Below are 26,904 nucleotides of genomic sequence, written 5' to 3'. Positions count from 1 at the left end.
ATGGCTGGCTGGAGTCTTCCGAAAAATTACCAGGGATCCTCTGTGGCTACTAACTTGCTTTCAAAATAAATGTCAAAAATGTTCAAAACACATTAATTCATAGGAAATTATATTTTCGACTCTGATATACAATTAAAATTTAATGTGAACATTTACCAAACCCAAGGACTGACTTTTTAATGATTATGGTGTTCTAGGTGAGGTTCACATTTGCCCACTAGCCAAGTACGCTCTGAACCCTTGGTTCGGTTTAAAATTTAATTCGTCACTCGGATATGCATTATTTTTGCACTTATCATTCATTTTGAGATGATTTATACATTTTGCCAAACCCAAATATGACTTTTTAATAATATCCATGGTGTTCTAAGATAAGCAATAACACCCCCTTGTTAACACGGCAACTTTGTGACCAGTCAACACTGAAACTGTAATTTTAGCTAAAAAATAACGCCACGTAACCTAGGGGTGTTGACTGGTTACAATTTTGCCATGATAGCTATGGAGTTTGTCTTACCTTGTAACTCGTACTTTGATGGGATAACAATCCCCATAAACTGTCCATCAATTTGCGCAAGATTCGAGTTTTTCATATGAATCATCTCAAAAATGAATGATAAGTTATTATAAATAAAACCATTCCCCAAACTGTCCTTGCTAATTATAAACATTCATCTCATCTTCACTTGATCAGAATTTGCTGAAGTATCATGTGGATGTTGGAATATATTCCTGTATTTCAAGAGTGTGTAATTTCACCCAACTCAAAACCCATTTTCCAAATATGGCCTCCCATAACCGTAGGTTACAAAACTACTCACTTAGCCTATTACCAAAATGAACATGACTCGCTTGAAACACACAAAAAATCCTACAAAACACCTAAAAAAAATTCACGAGATTGTTTCAATAAAGCGGCCATAATCCAGAGTAATAAGAGTTACATACGTGCACCAATAGAGCCATGCATGACTAGGCTAAGTCTTAGCTGAAGGTTTTGCCAAGCAATGCCCGAATTCCCGAATTCCACTTCGGCCTAATTGGTGACGATTTTACCTCTTCAAAATATCACATAGGCCTATTTCCTTTGACAAATTTACCTCCTCAAAATATTATATTTCCTTATGAAAATAGGCTAACAAATGACGTTGAAATACACTAGCCACACGTACTCGTAAACAACAGGGCAAACAAAACCTCATCGAAACGTAAACAAAGAACCTGGAAATAGGTTAGCTGGCGTGGGTTGCAACATTTATCAGTGACCATGTCGGTAAAATATTTTACAACAGATTTGAACTTGCGTTTTTATTTTATGCATAATATGGAGACGAAGATAAAAAAAAAATTAAACTCAAATATCGAAAACTGGTAGCCTATTGAAGTATACTACTGCAACCAAATCAATCATTTTAAGTTTAAACGCGAAAGCTTTTGGAAGACTCCGCTTAGACACAAGTATTCTAGGCCTAGAGGCTAACAACTAGCCTAACTAACCTTCTACAACTTAAAAATTTGTACTTACCTGTCAAGATCAACATGGCTTTCCAATTGCATGAACTACGGCGACTGTTACCTAGCATTAGCGATAAGCCTACTGCAGACGGTGCAGGAATGAGCATATGGTACACTGGAAGGCTTAGCCTGCTTCATACTAAAAGATCAAGGGTACATAGCACTCTTTAACATACGACACTTGACTCAATTAACACTAACGGACATATCAGAATGTATTAACCGGCCTAAGCACGCTACACGGACAATTGAACAAAACCATGAATAAGACCAAGTGTGCAGCGTCGGGCTGCTTCTAATTACAGTAATGGCTCTGACATGGCACTGGGAGGGACCTAATATTGTAGCATGTGGTAACACTTTTCACGGTGTTACATAATTCTTATTTTCTTCTTAATTGTTAGCAGTCGTTTAACTCCTTAAATTTTACATTTTATGGGAATAAAATTATAACTGACAATCTGTCAATGTCTTCACTGTTAGTACCATGATAAGAGAATCAACACCAAGCCACAAGTTGATGAGAACAATGGATCGAGACAGTCTGAACTTCTGTGATCCATGGAAGAAGTTCAGTGGCAGTTAACAGTTTGCAGTATATTCGAGGAATAAATAATCAAAATGCTTTTTATGCATAAGACCCGTTCATTCTGTTGAAGTAGCCCGCCGTCCCACTGCCTACTACGAGAGAGGCCTTTCTTTTTTTATTGAAAAAATTTGTAAATTTCTTTCTTGTCGGAAGTTGGTGTTTACGACATTTGAAAGGTAAGCGGCAGTGCTGCTCTTTGCTTTAATATTCATAATTTCTGATCATTATTTTATTCTGCATTTTTGTACTTCTGCTTTTAGCCTAAAGTACCTGTTAACAGACAGACAGACATTTCTAGTGAAGCTTGCCGGTATGCTTAAGAACGTCTTGCTCGGTACATAACGATGTGTTTATAAATAGAAATGATAACAATGTCTCGTAAAACAAAAGTTTTTCATGAGCAGGTACAAAATTCTCATCAGTAATAAGTCGGCTTCTCGGGCCATATCAATCTTACTTATCACGTATTTTGCTGTTTCCATCATATAGAAGTTAAAACTCTCCATCAGCTTTGAGTCTTTCTTACTCCAGCATATTCTTTCTCCCTTCAATCCTTTCTCATAAAAATCTGATGCGTGCATCCCCTGAACTATAACCTTATCTTAACTCTCAACATGAACATAGGCGTCGGTGATCCTAACATGCTTACCCCATTTTCAAGTCTTGCCAGTTAGTTATTCAGAGATCAAAGTCAATTTACGTTAAAACTAAAAATCTATTTGAAAATTTGCATCAAACACTTCGACGTTTGCTTTGTGAATTCTGAAGCAAGCAGTGTTGTCGGCTAGGGGGCGAGGGGGGGGGAGAGACCGCAAATTCTAGCAGATTCGAAGTCCTTGTTAGAGTATTCCCAAATTTCATTGTGGACAGCAAGAAATCTGACGAATTAACAGGTAAGATAATGAATTACTGTATCTGTAGAAATTTCATTTATGAGTAGAAGATTATCAAAGAAAGTTTGTGAATAATTCATCTAACGCAATGAATGACCTTGAAATCATTGCTTCATTCAGTCAGTTCAGGAAACGTGTTCTATTAGCAGATTGGAAAAAATTCAGTGAGAAACAGCCATAATTTTGGTTAAGAAGAATGCGATTTCCTCTTGAATGAACAATTACCTCACATTTTACGTTTCCTTTACTTTGTTCCACTTGTTTGGTTTTATGTACAGCCCTCCACAGGGATAATTCCCTCTCTGGCGGGCTCTTGTACGTTTTCAAAATAAGGTGCTTCTTATATTTTATAAAATTGTCTTTCAGTGTTTTCTCGTCAGTATCGTAGCTCCTGCAGGATAGGAGAGCCTTAAGTTCTTTTTTTTTTAATTTGTTTTTTTCTTATTAAATTGCATAGATTATTAGTCAAAGCCATGATCTGTATTATTTTTCACCTTTGACATATTCTTTATATACTGTGCATTTATTGCCATCATATGTTTTATGTTTAGTATCACTATGACCTTTCTTTACACAACTTTTACGCTTGAAGATGTTGCTAGCACATTCATTTGATTTGTGATTTTCACCACATCTAGGGCAAGCTTGGTCATTTCTACAATTTGTTGCGCTGTGACCAAATTCCTGACATTTATAGCATCGATAGGGCATGTAACAGTCGAATACTTTGCAACGGCTATATAGTGTACACAATTTGTCACCTCTATCATAGATAGCCTTTCGTATTTGTGGTGTGCATTTGATGATACAGTGTTTATATTTATCATCTTTGGCTATCATTTCCTTTACAATTTTCAGGTCGTCATTTTCAGAAATAAGGCTACCTATCCATGGAGTTTTCTTTACAATGTTATCGACAATGTCATCTTCATCCTTCGGGACATAGACTATTTTTATTTTTGGTTTAAGTTTACCCTTCTCATTTACTGATATATTGTTGATATTCTGAATCTCCATGTTTGCCTTTTCTAAGTTTTTCCTGTCTGGAAATCTTACAAATAAGTGTCCATCTCTTGTTGTTTTAACCTTTTCAACTGGCGCCGTTATGTTACTCATAATTTGTCGTTTTTCATAAGCTGCTGTGCTCTCTTCGTTTGTAGATTTGATCAGAAGCACTTTTTTTGTCTAGTGATTTAGTGTAAGTTTGTCCATTTTGTCATGGTCTTTACATCTTTATCAACATTATCAATTTTGTTTTGAATTTCATCTATGTTGATCATTACGTCACTAGTTTTCTGAGCCAAATCCTGCATCAACTTTGTTTTCTTCAAGTTCATCTTCAATGAGTTTTTTGTGTGCTCTTTGTTCAGGCCTCTTGCAGTTATTACAGATGTACAATACGTTATCACTACGAAGTATGGGTGTGTATCTGACCTCGATGCCTGAACATTCAAAATGAAACCATACGTCACACATTTCACAGTAAGTTCCTTCCTGATCAACTTCCCCAGAGCAATGTCCGCAGGTTACTGACTCTCTCGATTTGGATTGACTCATCCCTCCCTAGTATTTTATTTAGTGTTCCATCTTTATGTGCTGCTTCGATAATTATGAGATAATGTTCGTATGATAGTTTGATCTTCGCTTTACTTGATTTAATTTTTACAGTATTTATTTTCTCTTTTTCCTTCCTCTTCCTCGTATTCACTCTGAACATCGCGCAAGTCAGGCACTTGTCACAGACCACTTCACAGGCACGTCCTGCCCGCACGAAAGCCACTTTAGCAAGTAATATAAGTTTTGTAAAATGACAGCACAATTATTATTGCCTTTAAATGTTAGCGAGAAGAATGTTTTGTTCAAACATTTACGATACACATTTTATTGGTAATGCTTAACGTATACATTGATAACACCTTAAATTATAAGGTCGCAACCATTACATGCACGATGGAACAACCAGTTTAGTACAGAGCTTCAGACAAAGTTAAATGAATAGCATTTACATCGGCAATTTATCAATTGTGGATTTTATCATGCTTTATGTATGGTGTTGAATAAAATGTGATTTTTTATTTTCAGTAGGGCCGGGGTATTAGGGGCAAATAAGTTCGCCAGACGAGGAGAAACTGCGAATTTATTTTTATCCTTAGTCAAATTATCTGCGATCGCTGTTCTTATCGAAGAAGACGAACAGTAAACAGGCCAGTCTGTTTTGAAAGGTAAATCCCTTGTTATTCACTACGGTGCATCCCTTAAGGCAAAAGGTACAACGGTCTGAACCTTTGTGGCTAATCTCCAAGTCCCGCTGACTCCCAGCTCCAAAAAATACTCAGGCCAAATAGGCCTACAGTATACGACCACGGCCAAAACAACACGCTCCCCTGGACCCGCAGGCGCTGCTCTCCAAGCCTTGAGGTCACGTTTCCGTCAGTTTCAGGATTGGGATAAACATCCATTGTCAGGCTCCTAATGTGCAAAAAAAAAAAAAGCTCTGACCTTAAATAATAAGTATCATTATCAATTAGCGATAAAATCCTTCCCTTAATGCAGTCTTGCTTCAGGCTTTCACGACATTACAAGAATTTTTAACAAAGACCTAGATTTTTTCTTTTTCTTCTTCGTTTTAACGTGCTTTTATACCCATTTTTATATGGGGTAAGCACGGTGCCTTCTTTGAAGGACTTTAATTTGGCGGTGGGGTAAATCCTAATATTCCTGGTTATTATTCTGTCATAACTATACGGCATTATATTGTTAGTGCATATCCAGATAGCGCCCATCAATTACACACACATACATACACACACATATATAAAGTATACATACATATATATATATATATATATATATATATATATATATATATATATATATATATATATATATATATATATATATGTATATTAGATACATAGGAAAACAATTAAGATACAATAAATTATAATTATTAACGTATGTTGTGTTGCTTGAAAATTAATAAAAAAATTTTAATAAAACGAATCAGATGCAGCCTTAGGGTCTGACTATAAGCATTTCCAAACCTGAACACCTTCCGATATTCTATTTAACCGTTTGTACATCATTGACAAACGATTTGGTATTCTGAATGATATACTGAAATAACGTTACACATGCGAGTCTGTCCTTTAGGAATTTAATAGTCGGGCAAATAATCCACTGATTTCATCATCAGAGAGAGAGAGCATTCCATTTTTTTACTACTCGCTAATTAATTTTTTTGTATAGTATGTTCTTATTTTATTGGAAAAAAACTATTTGAAATAGATCTTATATCAAGCATAACAGGCGAGGGTTGAATTTTCACGACTTTCAATGTAAAAAGGCTGGTTCTGAACGTCAGCCTTCAGTGAATGCTTAGCTGGCCGCTATGTTGTTGCCCCAATTGGCGGGATTTCCACTGGAGAGAGCGTCCTGTTGGTTCAAGAATGCTTTACGTTTCTCAGGATAGGAAATTACGTAAGGCTCCAAAGGTTTTTATCGCGGTTCTCAAAAACACACAAGGTCTATCAGCAGTAAGGTTTAAAGAGACAGTGGTAAACATTATTTGGAGTCTCACATTGTAATCAAGGAAAAGTAGATGGCGCAACGCAGTAACCACAAAACAAGAGATGAGAGTCTCTACTAAAGGAAAAAATGTATAATTTTGTTACAAAACGCAATATCCGTTGTAGTTTGGCAATCTGTACCACGGTCTTTCGTTCAGTGTTCCTTCACAAAGTTTGACGTACGAAATCTTTTACATAATTCAGGGATTTTTCTAATATACCGCATTTCTGATTTCTTGCAAATTTTTATGAAATGGGACAGGAGGAGAGAAGTACGCGACAATCTATGACGAGTGCTCTTCACTATGGACCAATCGTGACAAAATTTCCTATTTTGATTTATATGACTTTTAGCTATAAACCACAATTCTTGGTTTGGAGAAAAGTTAACTTTTCTTAATAATACGGCTTCAGCTCTCAAAATGGTTCCACGGCATTATAATGCTAAAACAAAAATTTATAAATCTCAGAGGTAAAAAAGCTAGCTTGTCTCGATATCAAATTCGATAAAGAACAAATGCATCCAAAAACAAAGAAACGATGCGTTCGGTGGGAAGTATCGTTTATCAAGGGTCTGTTACCCTTATTTTCAGAATTTACCCTCTCCCCCTTCCCCGGTTCTCAACCCTCTCGACTTCTCTTCACAGGACGCCTAAGCCTATGCCCTGATTAAACCTTGTGCCCTACCGTAGTCGAGGGTTTCGGCTCCATGTCCCTCCCACACATCCTAGCCATCGTTTCTTCTGTAAAAACTTGTTACGCAGTGAAGTTAAGAAGGGAATACTAATGAATGATCATAGGTACCTTTCTTATCTTCGTCAATATAGCTAAGGGAGAAACTTAAAAAGCTAATAACATCGGTTTCCAGAGCCCCGTGGCCAAAACATTCCAACAAAGGATTGCCATACCTACAATCATTCCCACTTTGAATACCACAACAGTTTATTTACTACTGGAGCTGATGCTAATGGTTTACAAATAATGAGTCACAGGCTCAAGTTGGGAATCGCCTTTTTATAGATTATAATGTGATTGAAAGTTTAGGTTTCACCTTCAGATGAATTAAATTAACACTTAGATAACTGCTCTTGATATAAAACAAATAATAACCTTTCCACATGTCCTATAAAGAGTATGATGAAATTTAATTCCCAAGAATATAGCTTTCTTAATTACTGGCTATAAGCAGTTTGAAACATTCCTGGAGCAATTCAAAGTCTCAAGACGAATTATCGATTTTTTGCCATACCGTACAACGAACTTTTTTTTTCCATGAGAAATGACGGAATCGACTCAACGGAAATAAACCAGTCAGTCGAGGTACTATCGTAAACAGTCGGTCTAGTTTTCACTAATCACGATAAAAATATTTAACAAAAAGCTACAGTATTATACAATTACAGCTTATAAAACGAGCATCATATACATGAAATAGTTCATATTAAAACGACTTCGTGAAAACTGCCCAGTCACCAATAGGCAGGAACAGGCGTCTTCCAACCATCGTGATTAATGAACACTAGCCAGAATTCCCGCTCTGAATATCCAAACACGGTAATTACGTAAGCCCGCTGTACCAATCTTTTCGTTTCTTCTCTTTCAAGTAAGTAAATGGTCGGATGTAATTCCTGGACGCACGTTCAGTGTAAGCACACGATCAAAAACTCATCGAATAGGCTGCTAAAACTTTTCTATATGTGTACTAGCAGAACCAACCGAAGATTAGCACGTGGTTAACATCTGACATGCAAATTGCCATTGTAATGCAACTTGCGAGGAAAAGGTGCGACGGAAAAAATGCTTGAGATATAGTAGCAAAAATGATTCTTTGTGGTATTTAATGTTTGGAGATTCTAGGGCACAAATAATAGACAGCGACCAACCCTTCGCACCAACTGCTAAGCTCCACGCAGTTTACACCAGCTGCACTGTAATACCTACTGCTGCAGAATTTAGATAAACTAACAAGAATGTGGTAATTTTCTGTAGTTATCTACGAATTTCAAAGGACGCCTAAGACCCTCCAATAAAATCATCAAAGCTATCCGTACATAATTGTTTACAACTACCTACCAACACATGTCGGCCGAACTCCTAGTCGATAAACACTTTTAGCTTCTCCCGATCTATGTGACTCCCTACTTCCGACCTGCATTTACTTGCCAGTTCACTTTTCAGTTTTGCCCCCGTTGCAAATATAATCCTAGTAACCGGATTTTCTCTCATTTTTATACTGTACTGCATGCACATAAATCGCCTTTCTTTATGGCTCGCAAGCTGAACATTCCTTTTTTTAAAGATATAATCTCCAACAAATCTTGGTTTAGTTCCAAAGGGGATCAACTATAACGTTTTCCGCAATAAAAATTTTTTTTTTTTGTGGTCGGGATGTTCAGTATCGTTAGTTTCCAATTATCACCTTAGGTCAATTCTACAGTAATCATACAACACGAACTTTCGCTTTCGCGGACCATCTTCACCCGATTGTATTATAAAAGATTTGCCTACAACTGATTAGAAAATACTTGCCATTTCTCTAAACCAATTCTTTCCGCAAACATTCTTTTGCTTGTCAGGATCATCGGACTGTTCAGAAAAGCGTTTTGGCTTCAAATACCGTAAACGAATTTAAAGTTTTGCATAAAGACGCATTGGGTTCAAATGGTTTATGCTTACAACTGCACTAAGTTCCTAGGTTTAGTAGTTGTCACATTCTATATTCGCTGTAGCAGTTTTCGTTAGCCGTTATCGGCAACCGCATTATTGTACACTGTAAAGTAAGCTCACGACCCACACTAGACAGGTCGGTTAACCAGGGTATTAATTCACACCCGGGTCAACCGCGTCAAGTTGAGCTACGGCCCACGATTTCACGCTGTAAGCTGTAATCAAAGGACGAATATTTAACACTATTGTACATAGGTTAAGGAAAGATTTCCTTTCGCCTATTGAATGTTTGAGGTATCCCGGGTAATCTTCATTGCAGTTTACGTACTTTGTCCAAGATGTGGTTTAAAACAATGAGAACTCTATCGAGATAAATTAACTTGCGAGGTATTTTTTAACAAAACTGACACTGATAAATATTATTATTGGTAGACTACCATTAAAATTAATGCAAACTTGAACTCACACAAGCCGGTACCCAAGCAGTGAGTGGGTAGAGCCTGTGACGTCATTGTCGCCGACCTGTCTTACTGGGTCCTGGCAAGATTGGCGATGATTCGTGCTTTAGCATACTGTACATATAACTCACGCCAGTAAATCCTGTTCATTTAACATTGTCATGAACAACGAAATTTCGTTGCTCTCTCGTTGAATGCACATCCGTTCCAAAGCCGATGGCATTCAAGAGCCCCTTACCACAAGTTAAAACTTGGTGGCTGTTTACATTCTCAAAACTTTTATCACCTTGAAATAATTTACAAGGTTACATTTATTGGTTTTAAATTGGTCCAAAGGCAGGTATACAAGCCTGTGCCGTTTTTTTGATAAGTTGTAATATCTTGTACTAATCTCTCGACTCTGTATTGCGTTTCGGGGTATTTGCTATCCCTTTTTGCTGCAATATAGTGCGATTAGTTATTGGTTACATCTGTAACATATACTTTATACTCAGATTTTCCAGTTAATCAAAATCACCATATAGCTCAAGGTTAAGTAATCACTAATCAGCCTACACGATGGTAGGTTGTTGTACATTTCAGTATATTCCAATACGAAAGCAGAGTCCATGAGGTATAGTGAACTGGATAATAAACAACATTTGTGAATAAATGTTTAAACTAATGGAGAGATGAAAGTAACACTTTACTCCCAGGAAACAAGTAAAACACAGTATATATATGAAACGTTTATTACGTTGATTTAGGAAAGCAATTTTGACAACGGGGCAAGAATTTTTCAAAGTTAAATTTGGAAAGACCTAAACTACCACCAAAACATTTTAATGCTTTCTTAAACATCTCATTTGGCAGTCGATCTGATGCGCCGGCCACTTGCTAATATAATATATATTTATATATCTTTTAATTATTACCAATACGTAATTACGGGGAGGATCTTGACAATGCAGATTAAAAATAAAACGTTCTAATAAATTTCTTTGACGTTCATGTTAAATATAACGTGGGGGTGGGCAGATTTTTCACGAGCCCAAGGAATAATGGAGGAAGTGAAGGGCAGATTGACTTGCTTGCCCCCTGTTCCTCTTGGAATGCCCCCGAGTGTGCTTGGCCTATTACAATCATCGTGAATAAGTACAAACCCAGAGAAAAACAAAGCTCCTCAGTTCACATGTTCTTCATTAAACAAAAACCAAAAAAAAAGCACATTGAGAACTCCCGGCGTCAGGAGAGCTTGAAAGGGAATATTTACACTGATGATTATACAGTTAAGCGAAATGATCAAAATGAATCTGATTGGATATGATGAGTGACATGTACATTTTGCTCCCGTGCTTAAGTGGCTTCACAACTATCCAGATCAATACAGTACTTTAGGATGGTAATAACCCAATAAAATTCTGCCCTTCTGATGGTGACGTGAAATTGCTTCCCGAGCCTATTACTTATAAGCTCCCCTTGACGCCGAACATCCTCAAGAGCGACGCAAATAATTTTCAGTACATAAAAAATTAATAAAATAAAATTATAATCAACTTCCATTCACATACTCCATGCTTATTACATCCAACAAAGTCAATTACTGCTTCTACCGCATTTAAGTTTATTTATTGATCTTGTAGACACCAACTGGCCACGACAAAACAGAAATCAGCTCAATTTCGAAAGGGGTCACATCTAAGAAACCAATAATACAGTATTAATCTTAAATGTACAGTGCTCATGGGCTGTAACATTTGAGTGAATTTCTCCCTGGCCATCTTTAAAGCTCAATAATGACTTTAGTGTACGTAATTTAGACCCTCAAGAAGCCAGGTATTCTATAACAATTACACTTATTACAATTTACCTTTTGCTACAACCACATGAATGCACTGACGAATGAATACAGAACAGTCTCATACTTGTTGGTTTGTCCTCTGACTGTCGTTACGCAATGTTACATACAAAGAGGTGGGACCGAGGGAGCCCGACCCCATTGGGAAGTACAAAATGCTAAGTGGTTCATATTTAGCAATGTAAGTAATGCAGTCTGGCTGACCGGCCCCGGGAAGAGCAGCGGCCAGCCGACCCAAGCGTTGTTTTCACACTATCAAAAATGATTTAATTGTCTCTCCACGTTGGCCCAGAGAGCTCTAAACAAGAAAATAGGTCCCACTGTCTTTCAATCACTTCACAGTCTCTCTCTCGCAATTGCTTTCTTTCTCTATCTAAGATGGCAAAAAGTGAAGAGCTGTGACACGCACATCACGCTTTAAACTGTAGTCTCTGCACACGATTGTTATTACAACAGCTGGGGGAACGTGCTCCTCCACGGTGAGTCACAAACGCACTGGGAGAATTTTTCTTTTTTTTATTTTTAATCAAACTATGAAGACAAAATAAGACCCCTCAGGCATTTTCAATTAAGGGGGGTCTGTTAGTACAGCCAGCAAAGGCCGAGAGGAAAAGAAGGCTGTGGCCGTCGAAAGGGATGGTGATGGTTGATCGACGAGGCCCTTCTATGGGTGAGTATCGAGAGCTGGTGAGCGTAGCGTCAGAGGAGCGTGCCGCCCAACCGCCGTAGGGCAGTACTCCGACTACAATGTTCAGCGACATAGGTGGTGTCTAGAGGGAGGAGCTGTGAGGAATGATCGACCCTTAGGCGGCAGCATCAGCACTTGTAGGTACGAGTGAAGAGGGTCGAGTAGAGCCTGCTATTAGGGGTTGCGTTCATCAGTTTTGATCGCCGCCATCATTAGCCTCATCCCCTTCGCCCTGTGTATCACTCGTCCACAGCGTTAGGTTGTCTCGCAATAGCTGCATTATGAGCGTAGAGTCCTTGTAGGAGTCTTCATTCAACGTATCTAATTCCGCTATTGCGTCATCAAACGCCTGAAAAGAGACAAGAATTTTTTTTAAACGAAAACTGTTTTCTTGCTCATATACTTTATACAACATATTTTCAACTAAACTTAAACATGCTCAAAACTTTCATTCAGGTAAGAACAAGGAGAGCAATTGTCCTGGCCTGCTCCCATTTACAGATTGTCTCTAAGCCAGCAGAAACCAAATGGTACACACACTGTACAAGCATGAACTCGCCACTTATAAATTTTGGCAGTCTTGAAATCCAGATGCTATATTAGGTTTAAATGATTACGCAATGTGGAATAGGTTTTGTAACCTTAAAGGGATTAGCCGTTACAAATTCACGTGAATATGAATCTAAAATACTGGCAATGGCTAATACTAAGTTAGTTTACTATAACTTCAACCACGTAACTTAACTAGTCTATCAAAATGTTACAAGGCAAAAGACGTCAAAACACGCAATAAACACCGCGGTGGTTGCGAGGATAAGTATATGGAAATGGAACGGGTGTGGTTAATAGATGAGGGATTGCCACTGCATGGACAAACTTGTTAAGCTTCATTTCAACCGTTAGCCGCCAGTTACCTGCTTGGCTAAGTGACACGCTCTGTCTGGGGAGTTGAGAATCTCGTAGTAGAACACTGAGAAGTTCAAAGCCAAACCCAACCTTATGGGATGTGTTGGCTGCATCTTGGACTTTGCGATGTCGAAGGCTTCTTGGTACGACTTCTGAGAGTCGTCCACCACGACTTAAATGAGTGACACGTTAATATACAGAGATTTGAATAATTTTAAATATACTGTAAAATGATTGCTCTCCTGCCGTCACCACCCTGAAAATAAGAACGTAAGTGATATGATACCTGTTTAGCTAATTGGCAGGCCTTGTCAGGTGAATTGAGGATCTCATAGAAGAATACGGAGAAGTTTAGCGCCAGACCCAATCGAATTGGATGAGTAGGCTGCATTTCAGCCTTGGCAATATCGAATGCTTCTTGATATGACTTCTGGGAGTCATCAACAACACCTGCATGCATAAGTTGAGAGGGGAAAATAAGAGCAATTAAAGTACTGTGTAGTCTACCTTACAGATACAACAGCTGCAGGAACACACCATGCTTCCCTTTCACTATTTAATATCACCTAACCTTTTATGGATTTCTTTTAATAATCAAACAACTAATATGGACTTAATGCGTAATACTTCACTAGATAACTGTCCATTTTAAGTCTTCAAACAACCTTAGTGTTCCCACCCAAGCCGAATTAATGTTTGTGGTAGGGCAATCTACCTGAGATACCCTATACAATATTCATGGTTACTTCTACAGCCTAGTTAAGGTCTCCACACTGACGTCACTACATTTAAAACTCACTCCTTGATGGTCAACCAAATTCATTTAAACACTTCGCCAATTCCATAGTCACCAACCATACAATTTTTTTTTACCTTACTGTGAGAACAGTTCAAAGGGACATTCAGACATTCTCACTAATATATCATGTGGATAAAAAAGTGTGCATGAAAACCCACAAAAGTAAGAGTGAATGAACTCACCCGCTCGTGCATCTCCTGTAGCTACTTCAGCCAGGTACCTATAATAATCACCCTTCATCTTCAAGTAAAATACCTTAGATTCAGGGTTAGAGGCCTTGGGGATGAGGAACTTGTCAAGTAGACCCTGAAATGAATAACACAACTACGCTGCAGTTATTCTTAATAAAGGGGAATAACTACAGAGCAACAGTTTGACTGCCAAGTATGACAATTCCTGAGAAATGAAACAATCCAGCCATATCGACAAAAGTTTCTTCGACCTTACAGTTTTCTAAACCTTTAGCTTTAGCACATTCACAGCGATTTAACCCTCAAATTCAACTTAATGCTGCTTTTGTCAAATTAAATTACAGACTCAAGAGAATAAGTCTTGTTCAACTTAATGCTGCTTTTGTGAATCTAATTATGGATTCAAGAAAATGAGTCTTAAAAAATATCAAATTTTATTCCTGACACTTTAGAATGCCTAGTTATGGAATTCGATTTTGAACATCCATCATTTACCTACAGCTGCAACCCACATTAAAACATAGGGTAATTTTAATTACACAAAGGGCTACCTGTAAATAAAAATCACCTATTTACAATTAAACTTGACAAAACACCATACATCACTGCTGCTCTAAATCTCACTACTTTGCCAAAATGACTAAACTCCATTACATTCACACCCACACTTGTCCTATAACTTGCATATTCATATTACTCAAGCAGCAATTTTGAAACTTTTAAAACTATAATGGCACTTCATTCAAGCATCCAATCCTATTACTTTCGCACTTGACATTTTACAAACATGCATGTGTACTTACCAAAACATCCTGGCAAATTTCTCTTAACTCTGTTTCGACCTGGAATGAGAGAGAGTATTATTAAGTTTTGGAGGGAAGAAAATTTAAAAGTACTGATAGACAAAATTATTCAGTTAGGGCTTAAAACTATGTTATACTAATACCTTTTCTCTGTATTCTTTTGCCATTTGTTGCTTCCTCTCTGACCCTTCTGTTTTCTGTTCTATTGATGATATGACTCGCCACGAACTTCTTCGGGCACCTACAACATTTTTGTAGGCGACTGACAGAAGGTTTCGTTCTTCGTTTGATAATTCGACCCCTGGAATTTGAAAGACCATTTAGATCCAAAGTAACTGCACCCTACCCCTTCCTTCTCTCCTAATGCATCAAATATAATTACTGTTCTGGACTTCTGTCCTTTGCAAAACAAATGCTTAGTTGTGCTGTATACTAGATCACACACACACACCAAAATTTTCCTGGATCAATACTAAGTAACCCATCTATTGGAATAATTTTACTGAAAGGAATTCATTATCAACTACATTGACAGCTACAATATAATTTTTCTCCACTATCATATTCAAGATGACACGTCACCATTTACCAATGAAGCACTGTTTTTCAGCTAACTTATTTCAAATATTTCAGGTAACATTACAAATGCTAACACCTACAGGGAACTGACAAAACGATGCTACTAAAGTACTGGCGGAGTATGTTGGCAAATATTTTGCAAAATGACAAGAGAAAACTGAAGCATTCAACTGAAGAGTATGGATCAAAACTGAAATAGTGTAAAGCCAAATCTTTCTACTAAGCATCTATTACATTTACTAAAAATTTAATGAGATTACTTACCAGTTTCTGTAACCTGTTTCATGGCTGCAGCCATATCATCATACCTTTCGGCTTGTTCTGCGAGTTTTGCCCGCTGTACTTGTTCCTCCTTGTCTGCCATTCTGTTCAAGAAAAGAAATTTTTTTTCATGTAACTTGCATACAGGTTCATAAACAAAAACGAATACTCACTGCTTTACTTAAATTCAACACAGTTGTGACTAAAATCAGCAGATATCCTGGAAATATTACGACTGAAAACTGAATGACTAGAGCAGCTATGATCATCTGATCAATATCACAAACCTCAGAGCAAATTTCTCTTGACTAGAGCAGCTATGATCATCTGATCAATATCACAAACCTCAGACCAAATTTCTCTTAACTACCCTAGAGTGGAGACGACACTTACTAGTATCTTGAATGCATTCACTCTTCACATCTGTAAATCCAGTTACAGCTCTTCATCCAATGATGAATTTCTCCCTACCTAAATTAAATACCATCATCATACATGGAAGCAAGCATCATAACTTAGCACAAAACCAAATGTTCAAAGAGAGAGAGAGAGAGAGAGAGAGAGAGAGAGAGAGAGAGAGAGAGAGAGAGAGAGAGAGAGAGAGAGAGAGAGAGAGAGAGAGAGAGAGAGAGAGTGTACCTGGCCCATCTTGGAAAAAAAAAACTTGAAAGAGAGAGAGAGAGAGAGAGAGAGAGAGAGAGAGAGAGAGAGAGAGAGAGAGAGAGAGAGTACCTGATCTTGAAAAAAACCTTGAGAGAGAGAGAGAGAGAGAGAGAGAGAGAGAGAGAGAGAGAGAGAGAGAGAGAGAGAGAGAGAGAGAGAACCTGGCTCATCTTGGAAAAATTGTGTGTGCACCATGTAATTAGGAAATCATGGCATAGAAACATTCTTTTGGAACAAGACAGGCATCGTTTTTACTGTGACCACACTTACATTCCATTTGTTCCAGACTGTGGGAAATCATTTATAATCAGTCATTAAAACATTAACCAACAAAGTGAACTGTAATGGACTTAGTAGATTGTGCTATTCATTTTCCTCAATGGCCTGAGTTCTAATCACACCTACATGCAGTTTACAATGCTAATATACTATCCACCAAGTCTGCCACACAATCCTTAAGAAAATTCTTATTTCAAAATACCTATAGTGCTTATGTACCTAGACCTGAATTACAAATAGTAAAAAATTTTCCAAATAGGTGCTGCCTAGTAATAAACATTTTCCAAATAAGTGATGCCTAGTAATTTGCTAAAATCTCTCCCTAAAACCTGAGAAAATCGATAACACAAATATACACGCCTAATAAAAAAAAAAATGCTCAATAGGCAATGAAACAAATAATGATGTTGCTGTCTAGCAAACTATAAATAAGGAAGTTTTAGCAATAATACCTTTTTAAAATACTAAAGGAAACCCTTTCGTAACATTAGTGTGTCTTCTGAAATTCTTAATTCAGAATCAACACATCCAACCCTGATAAAACTGGTTTCTTAGACGTCTGAGGCAACCTAACAGTCACATACAATAAAATTTGTATGTAAATTTTCTACCATTAAAAATTTTTCCCAATTACGAGAAATGCCTTTTTGTTCCGGAAAAACTTGTCTCCTTGATAACTATAAACATCTATAGCCTTTTACTGGCATCCCTACTCTGCATAGGTTTAACTGTGCTATCACCAGTTGTGGCTGCGGAGTTATTTTAGGTGACAAATTTGGCTGCCAACACTGATAGCCTTGGGTTTGAACAGTCCTTGCCTTAAAATAATAATAAGCAAAATTCCCATGGCTTCTCAATTTGATCATATACTCTGTTAAATTCCCTTTATTACTGAACAGTATCTATCAATTTCCACTCGAGTTGTTCCATATGTCTGCTCCTGATTATTCAATGTTGCTTACAGTTTAATTTTGAAGATAAAGCTGCATTAATTTGACATGGTTGAAGGGGAGAATAGCAGAGTTGTAGGGAGCAACCTGACAATGATCATGTGAAAGGATGGAAAGCACTGATTATGAATACATCGGATGTAATTGTATTAATGTGGTCATGTATTTCACCTTTAAATTGAGACAAGGAGATCAGTATTTGTAGTAGTAGTACAGGGGCTGCACGCTTCCAACTGGTAGTCTTACAAATTTATAGTTCAAAGATGGAGGGGGTGCAAGAATTGCATTAAGCTGCAATGACAGGACACTACCTAGGCTATAAAGCCAAGCACTTACATGCATTCAGCATTTAAGACAACGAAAAGAGGAAGCTGGAGTGTTTATCCAGCAAGCTAGATAGGAAGTGGGGCCAGAGGCACAAGCAGAAGGCTGTGGGCTTAAGGGATGCTACGCACAACCTTTAGTAATGACTCCAGTGCCACCACGTGAAGGTGTACTGATGGCAACCTACCCATGGGAGATATGGGTAGGTGGAAAAGACAAAATTCCAGTTAAACGACAGTGTACTTGTGTGGAGATACTTAATCCAATTTTCAGAGCACTTACCAAAAAGGAAACCAAAGGAGCCTGGTAAAAAAATCAAGAGGGGGATGGAGGGTTCTTGCTGGTATAGGCATAGAAATTTCAGTCTGGCTAGGGCATTCCCAATCATACCTGATACGCACTCTCATATGCCCTGAGGCCAATAAGATCTGCATCAAGTAATGTGTCCCATGAACTGTTCAACTTCCACTTACCAACCATCTCTGTTGCACAAATTCATTTAAAGTTAACATTCTATCACCCCCAACCAAAAAATAGTGGGCGAGTGTGTGTGTGGGTGGCTGGTTAGTTGTGGACACTACAATTCCCAGTTTCTCAACTACAATGAGCTGAAGTTTGCTGAACTGCATGCTTGGGCTCAATGCTATATGTGGGTTGCAACTGCGTTTTGAAAAGTAAATTACCCTTATCCTAACCTATTTTCTCACATTTTGAAATGCAACTTCATTTTTAAGCCAACAATTCATTCACAACCTAGGGTTTTCTCAAAACCTAACAAATGAACAGCTCAACAGTACTTGGTGTTACACTCACCCCACTCCCCAGTATACAAATGGAATATTGAATACTGTAGCAATCTGGTTTCATGTTGGCTAGGTCTAGCCTATATCTAACAGAACCGAGTACCAAGGTTTGCCATTTATGAAACTTCAAAAGGTTTTACCCTTAAGTTACACGTTAACCCATAAATACTATCAGCAGCTAAAATGTCAATCACTAGGCTGTAAAAAAAATCCAAAATTCCTCCCACAATGGTTACAGGGCAATTAATATCAGAACTGATCAGTTACTCTTGTGCCACCCCTTTAGTCCCAAGGAACCCATTTAGATATTCCTTTCTTTCCCCTGGTGACAAATTGGCATACCTTTCCATTCGACAAGTCACATATCACTAACAGTAAATGTTCTGTCACTAACTTAGCAAATGATTGGTACAATTTTATTGGGCAACGCCACACTGTGTCTGTTGGTAATTGCTATAAAAAAAAAAACTCCCAACAAGTTTAGTATTAAAAAAAAAAAAGCTGCTGCTGCAGCAAATGTTGCATCTCAGCAATACTTGATTTGACCTTAACCTTAATTTCATTAAGGAAAATCTGGTCATATAGACAAGCACTGAGGCACTTTCAGCCATTCACTAACACAGAAGCTGGACAGAAAAGACATGCAAGAATGTAGATAAAGCAAAAAGAATAAAAAGTGGGTGCATCATGGGAGGAGCACTGGTGGCACTAATGCCTATTTTTTTTTACTTCTAAGTAACTATACTTTTAAGATATAACATTACAACCAATTTTTGGTCAACGAATCCCTGCATTTTAATGCACATCCCTAGCATGAACTGTACATTCTTTAGCCACCCTTTAGCAGAATCACTAAAGTTACAAACCTTCAGGCAAAAGTATATATTCTTACACATCCCTAAATTTTTATAAACGTCAAAGCCATTTTCATAAGACTCATGGGGCCAGAATCTAACTAGAGACTTAAGGGGAAGGAGAGGGGGGAAAACATATAAACCCCAATTTCTTTAGTAGTACAAGTAATACAAATGAAACTTCAATCTATAGGGTTATCAACTAAATTTCCATCAATATTGCCCAAGATCCAATGAATATCAGAGCATGGAAAAATTGTGATGACCACAATCCTAAATGGCTAACAAAGGCAAATTTTCAAGCAGCAGCCCAACGAAATTTACAAAAAATATGCAGATCAATTTTACAATGTTCATTTCCAGATCATTCCACAGATCAATTTTACAATGTTCATTTCCAGATCATTCCACCTACACTTCCTCTTGAGGTCTCTAGCGGTCTTGGAATTATACCCAAACAATGGTCTCACTAAACCATTTTTAACCCTATTCTCCTCTAATCCCCAATTCACTGCTGTTTGTATCTAACAGGTGAGACAGGTGCATAACACTGTTGATCTATTTCTAAGATTTCCATTTGCATTTTTAAGTAATTTAATTTGTTTGCTTAGTAACAACTATTTTTGAGAAATACTGGCTCATTAGGTTCATTTTTCAAAATAACCAAACTTTCACACATAAAAGTTTGTTTCATTGATGAATAGGAAGCCTTTACGGGGGGAAAAGTAAAATTTAAAACTTTTGTAAATTTATGGAGAGAAAAAAAAAAAAAAAAAAAAACACACTAGAGGTAATCAGGATAAGAAAAAATAGGTAAGAAAACCTGATTTAAGTAAAATGAATGACATGTAGGAATATTATGTAATAAAATTTAGGCCGCCATAGGCCAAGCACTGACCAATGACTGCAATGTAAGCAAACATGTTGGTTGAATTGGTTCACACTTATCAGGCAGCCCATTTTACCTTAAAATATGGGATACACATGCACAAAAATAGTTGCAAAATATTTAGATGAAATCAGTAGTAGAGAATGAAAGCATCAAAAACTTTCAATTCTTGGAATACAAATTACTCAAGCCACAGACTCATACACCGGAAGCCTAAGTAATGAACACAACTTAAAACTGCAAACAAGTTTTTAGCAATAACCAATCATGTTTGCTTATTCCTACTACCACCAGACGATGAAGGGAAGAAAAAAAAAAAAAAAAAAAAATCTATGCATCATGCTGACCACTGGGAATCAAGATGATGTATACCACAGAAAACAGTTGAAACTGCTGTATTGTCCTCTAGTAGCTTCACTGACCATTATACTATAAAAGCATAGAACTGAATTGCTTTTCATCAAGAACGTCCAGTCATCTGGCCAGGTAAAGGCAATTCTTCCAGGCTAAACTAGGCAGTTAAACTGCATATTTTCTGACACCTTTCAGCAGCAGTTCCAATTTTACACAAATATTTTCTATTTGGTGCATTAGGCAGCAATACGAAAATGTACTACACACATGTATGCTGCCTTGAAAATGTTACTTTGTAAAAGTGGTCATATGTTCTGTACAATTCTTTTTATCCAACAAATTTTTCCCAAGAAATTTCAGTTATGCACCTTACCTCATACTTGGACCTCTCAGCAAGACCAGTAACACTAACAAATGCCTACTCCTAATTGTAAATGTTTAAATTTATAAATTTTTCAGAAATGGTCATTGTTAACACAACCTATGTTCTATGGGAGAGCTCCAGAGTTTGAACCAATTAGCTGTCATTTAAAAATTCCACTAGATGTCAAGCACTATCTGTGAACACCCCTGGATTATACTGTACACTCTAACCTTTGACAAGAAGCCTGTTTTCTACCCTGGCCAGAAAAAGTAAATTGTCCCATGGAGAGAAAAAAAAAAAAAAATAAATAAAACTTAAACAGAACCTAATGAATTTAGTAAGAATTAAAAGCAAAAGGCAGAAATTTTTCTAGCTGGAGTTTATGGAATACTAATGCAATCACTTGCCATGCACTGAAACCATCAATGGTACCAGCCACCACCTTGAGGTACACCCCTAGAAATATGAACAGCTGTCATTAAGATTACAGTAAATACAATTATAATTAGGCAGGTATAGCGTATAGGAACCCAGTAGAACTGACCTGACAAGAGCTGAACTACAGGCTCCAACTATTCAAATAAAAGTAAAATTCAATAGTAACAATTCATATACTTCCAAAGCATGCAAAAGTGACAAGTCCAAAGGCACCTGACCATGCTTAAACATGACCCTTAACAAGAATATATGGTAACTGGAAAATGAATGTTTTAAAAACTAATGAATGGACATGTATTTTCTTGCCTGGTCTTTCTTGATTAAGGTATTCAGGAATTAAGACCAAGTGCTGGATCCTATCAAGGAATTTATTGGTCTTCAAGAACATGAAAACCATTGTAGCAAAATATTGGAAAAAGGCAAGCAATGAAAATAGACCATTCTCTTGGCAGGGTCAGTCAAGCAATGTAATGACCAATTTTTCCATTTGTTACAAGCATAGCCTATATAGTATAAAATACGAAGTATTTCCAATTTAAGACAAACCGAACTGAACTATGCTATTTTCATATGTTGCACCACACACACACACACACAAATAAAATAAGATTCTTGGCCCAAGGTTTTACTCAAGTATCACAGCAAATTTAGTATTCAAAGCCTGGGCAACTGTTCTCACTAGGTGCCACAGGCTGCAACAATTGAAGCTGTACCAAGACTGAGCTTGAAATAATTACATTAATACACAGTACAGTAAATATACAGCATTCAATTTGGAATTTGATTATACACCTGCCTTTTCCCTGTTCCAATTAAACCTCTAGGAGAACCAAGTGAACTAAGCTATCAATATGCTTTAGATCAATGTGTACATCCATACATGCTGAACTACCCAAGCTATGTATTTTCAATTTAGTAACTGCTGCTGCTGCCAGCAGCAAGACATTCATCACTTTCATACCAATGTCTGATTCATGGAAAGTCCAGTCATGCTATTATAGTGTTTGGAAGACAGATAGCATTTGAATTTATACTTATAAGTATTTTACCATAACTGCACTCTTACAAACTATACACTTCAGTAATGCATTGTAATCTTGACTAAAAATATCAATTTGTAAGCCTAAGTCATAACTATTAAATACGTACTAGTATTGTATTTAATCTAACCCACCTGGGGATGTATACACTTCACAATTCATAAACATTTACTATCAAAAGATTATGACGGCCTAATTTCACATCAGCAAACTTCTACAAGAAATAAAACTACGTTATTACCTTTCATTGGGGAGTAACCCAAATTTTATAAAAATTTCCAAAATTGGTGTAAATGGGTGCCATGGACCTGCTGCTCCTACTTTTTTTTTATGCAATTGGAAGTCAAGTGACTGCATATAGCAAGGCCATTTTTTTTTTTGGGGGGGTTAAACTGTCACATGGGGAGTGGGGGCTCCTGGGCCACTGCAAAACACACCACCACAGATTAAGGGCAATTAGGTAGGACGTGTGTTGGAAATTTGACAATTTTATGCTGGCTGAGATAAAACCATAGGCAATGCAACCACTACAAACATATGGCTTAAAAAAATCCAATGGAGAAAAAAGAAAAAAAAATTACTGAACAGCACAGAAAAGTATGGAAAATGAACAGCAAGCCCTTCAATGGGAAGTGATACCAAGTCACAAAACTGCAAGACACTACAGTTACTGAAGAGCAACTCGCAGGTTATCAAGCCATAGAACTGCGGGACACTAAGATTTGAACAGGAACTTTATATTCCTTTTTACAACCACAAAGTTAACACGCAACTTTGATAAATAACCAACCTCAGCATTTTTACCTCATGCAAGCTCGTGGGCCCTTGGAGCATAACATTCCCTATACAACTGTAAAATCTCAAACTACAGCAAAAGAATCTTGGACACTGCCAACCTATTATCCCCAACTATCCCCGCCCCTTGCATGTTTAGTTTAAGGTTTCAGTTTTCACTCATCACTCCTCCAATCTATTACATGTGCAACTTAAATCCTTGCCTAAATACACCACATCCTTACCAACCTAAGCCTAGGGAACTTGTTATACCAAACCAAGTAATGTCTTGGAGCCGAGAAAATTTCAATGGAATCTACCCAAGCGGTAGAGCCTTAAGCCGTCATTCCGCCAACTACCTGCTGAGAAAATTTAAACGGAATCTACCCAACCAGTCAAGCCCTGAAGCCGAGAAAAATGTTCAACACTAATGATATTAAATGAGTAAATAGCCTACATTTTGTTTGGGTATTATTTTATAAGTTGCCAATACATATGAAACTGTACCCTACATTTTTGAAAAGAGCTCCTCATTCTCATTATTTTGAACCCAATAAACACTATGCGCAAATGATAAAATTTTTTTTTTTTATCAAATTATGACTTATAAGGCAAGACAACACTACCTCCCCAACCCCTCCATAGGTAATACGGGAAAATTGTAACCAGTAAACACCGCTGTGTTATGTTAGGTTGGTATTTTTAGGTTCTTTTAGTGCCCTTTCATTTCCCAGCCATTTTAACAATTAAAACCCAAAACAGTTTTTCATGTAAAACTGGCTGCCTGGGTTCTTACAGGCAACTTATAAAATTATTTTACCTTTGTTTGCACCACAAATGCAGGTGACAACCTGAAATCACTGCTAATAACTCATGAACAGGCTGGCCCTTAAAATCTGGATCTCAACATGGTACTTGAATGTCAGAGGTTAATAGAAGAAAACCTGTGCTAAACTTCGTAGAAAATATTTTGCCACACCATGCTATTAGTGATGGCCGAGGTCTGTCTACACAGTTCACAAAGAAACAAGGCAACTAATTGCTATGGTACGTAAGTTATTCTCTAACAGGTTTGTTAAAAATTTGTGAATATTAGCCTAATCTGTCCCAATAAAAGAATTTAGGCTAGGATAGCCTAATTTAAGCCCAAAAAAAGCAACTGCCTAACCCTGAAATGGACCCAATGTCTTTTCCCAAGCTTTGGGGTCTTAAAGCCACCGTGTGGAATTAGGGTCACAGCCCCATCACTGGGCCCCAAAGCACTGGGTCCCTACACTTTCGAAATTACTTGAAATAAAAGGGGGTAAAATTACGTAGCTACCTTGGTTGCTGATGGATGGTGAAAACATCTGCTCAATACACTCCACACTAAGCCTATACTGAGGAATGGTTGTCGTAACGTCAAATCTAAACTCTTTTTTAAAATTGCGCGCATTCTATCGTACAGTAGTTGGCCTAACAGCAGATATATGCCTAAAACGACCCTTACCGTGGGGAAACTTAATTTTACAGCCTTTCCGGTGCAATCTTTCCCAAACTAAATCCTACAAGCAAAACCTAAAATTAATACTTAACACCGTCATTCACCTTCATTTTGTAACGTAACCAACGTCAGCCTTATTAAACATTCTTGTAGGCCTCCATTGAAGGTTCGCTCGTATAACCTACTATCCGGCAGGGTAGTTTCACCTACGCTGAGAACACGGGAGGCTATGTCACTGGCGTGGAGAAATCCCCCATAAACAGGCAAAGGAAGCAAGAATGATTTTACCTGGACGCTTTGACACCAACCAAAGTCTAGCGCTGCCAATCACTCACTGGCTGGGAGCTTCTTGCTTGCCTCCGGTTGATGAAGGCTACCCCATCTTTTTCATCATTAGAACAAAAATAACTTGACCGGGCACATAAAACCTCTTTAAAAACGTGGTAAAACTGCTATAAAAACAGATCTTGAATGTACCTAGCCAGATTTCTACATTAACAGATTTTTCTAGCGCAGTGGAAGAGCAACAAATATGGGTCGCTACATGAAATGGCGGGAGCGGACGACCAATGGCGGCCGGAGAGTACGTGCTCACATGGTTTCTTTTAATACGGCGCCACGCCCACCAAAATCACCATGACGTGATAAAAGAACAGTATACTTCTTATAAATGCCGAAATTATGCTCGCGATGTTCTATCACCTACTAAAACGAAAGTGACTAACGTCTACTCAAACACCGGCATTCTCGCAAAACCGGCTGACGACCTAGACACTTCTTATCGAGGCCACACCTACCTGTTAAAAAGGACGAAATTCTGCGTGTATCTGAAAGATAGCGATCTAAATACATGTCCTGAGAATCCACTACATAAAAAGGAACAAGAAACTATCTTACCTGTTTTATAAAATAGGAGCTATTTACACAAATATAAAGTATATAATATCCCAGGGTAGTTCGACCCACTCACTACCAAACCCTCTTGAAGACTGGAATCCCTGCGCTCGACGGGGTCTTCATTGGTGGCCCCACGGACTCCTCCCTTCAAGCGAGCATCTATTTTATATCGGAATTTCATTAAAAATCATAATCCAGTCTAAAGTTAGGATATTTTAATTTATTTTTACTTATATTTTCATAATATAATTTTATGTACATTTCTGAAATATACTTTTAAGTTTTAAGAGATTCGTACTGAAAGGTATGCATCTTCGAGAAAATTCGTATCCCATCCCAAAAATATTAACTACATTCGTTTTACAGACATTTGCTTTTTATATGTATAATAATGCAACAAAAATCAACGCAGAGATAACTACAACTTATTAAAGGAATTTCTTAAATGGATTTGCGCATGATCAGTGAGACTGCGGGAAATTCAAACGTACGTGCAACAAGAAATCAATTCACAATAGCACCAGTACCCAAATTTTTTAGTGCTCAAGATTGTACTGTATGTTGTTTCTAATCAATAGAGAAATTTATCTTTCGTGGCCCCGGAAAATACTCAAATATTCAATCAGAAATGCATTTCACTACGTCAAAACTACGATAATCTATCGTTATCGTCTCATATGAAGAGAAAACACGTAGCCTAACGTACGCAAACATCAAAGTGAGAATACTAAAGTCATTTAAATAAATGAAGGTGTGGGTTAATACAATAAAATTTTAATCACCATTTGTTTTTCCTCATTACGAGAGTCTAGCTTTGCATGCTTTGAGTTCTTCTTAAGATAGGTTTACACCAGTATCACTTTCGTTACTGTCCTTCGTGAATTTGAAGTTAACTAAGCGCTGTTTCAGACCTTATACACTGTACCATTCACTTATATCTTGAACAAAATCTTGCGCCTCTGGGATATGAAGGCCCATCTTTTTCAGTATCTCTTCTTCTTCATCTGTCAGCACGTTTCAGGGATTCTTCCAGGTTT

General features: G+C 37.5%; 1 protein-coding gene and 1 long non-coding RNA gene across 10 annotated transcripts in view; both read right to left on the bottom strand.

The window, feature by feature from the left end:
• Nucleotides 1–1,830, bottom strand: part of LOC136843787 (uncharacterized) — a 252,844-nt gene extending 251,014 nt beyond the window's left edge. The window contains exon 1 of the long non-coding RNA XR_010854676.1: nt 1,526–1,830. This is a non-coding gene — a long non-coding RNA (uncharacterized lncRNA). The remainder of the gene's footprint in view (nt 1–1,525) is intronic.
• Nucleotides 1,831–10,406: 8,576 nt separating this feature from the next.
• 14-3-3zeta (tyrosine 3-monooxygenase/tryptophan 5-monooxygenase activation protein zeta) lies at nt 10,407–26,016 on the bottom strand. Of its 9 annotated transcripts, none has more exons than XM_067112507.1 (7): nt 25,868–26,016; nt 15,759–15,859; nt 15,059–15,216; nt 14,916–14,954; nt 14,104–14,227; nt 13,409–13,572; nt 10,407–12,565 (listed from the first exon to the last, which is right to left on the bottom strand). In XM_067112507.1, the coding sequence occupies exons 2-7, from the start codon at nt 15,856–15,858 to the stop codon at nt 12,407–12,409; spliced, it is 744 nt and encodes a 247-aa protein (XP_066968608.1). In that variant the 5' UTR covers nt 15,859; nt 25,868–26,016; the 3' UTR covers nt 10,407–12,406. The 9 variants fall into 9 exon arrangements, 8 of the variants coding, with proteins under 8 accessions (XP_066968608.1, XP_066968613.1, XP_066968611.1 ...); XM_067112512.1 differs by lacking the exon at nt 13,409–13,572 and adding an exon at nt 13,131–13,294 and having other exon boundaries at nt 25,868–26,013; XM_067112510.1 differs by lacking the exon at nt 25,868–26,016 and adding an exon at nt 25,448–25,753.
• Nucleotides 26,017–26,904: the final 888 nt, after the last annotated feature.

The sequence above is a fragment of the Macrobrachium rosenbergii genome, chromosome 12 (genome assembly GCF_040412425.1).
Source record: "Macrobrachium rosenbergii isolate ZJJX-2024 chromosome 12, ASM4041242v1, whole genome shotgun sequence".
Taxonomy (NCBI): domain Eukaryota; kingdom Metazoa; phylum Arthropoda; class Malacostraca; order Decapoda; family Palaemonidae; genus Macrobrachium; species Macrobrachium rosenbergii.
The sequence above is the reverse complement of the archived record's forward strand: the minus strand, read 5'-3'. Positions and strand labels throughout refer to the sequence as shown.

Bases quoted from the DNA above. Each gene is read 5' to 3' on its own strand.
- 14-3-3zeta (XM_067112507.1), bottom strand. From the start codon at position 15,858: ATGGCAGACAAGGAGGAACAAGTACAGCGGGCAAAACTCGCAGAACAA. The intron at 15,217-15,758 runs GTAAGTAATCTC...TTCAAATTCCAG, and splicing joins GAAACAGGTTACAGAAACTG to GGGTCGAATTATCAAACGAA. The intron at 14,955-15,058 runs GTATTAGTATAA...CTCTCATTCCAG, and splicing joins CAAAAGAATACAGAGAAAAG to GTCGAAACAGAGTTAAGAGA.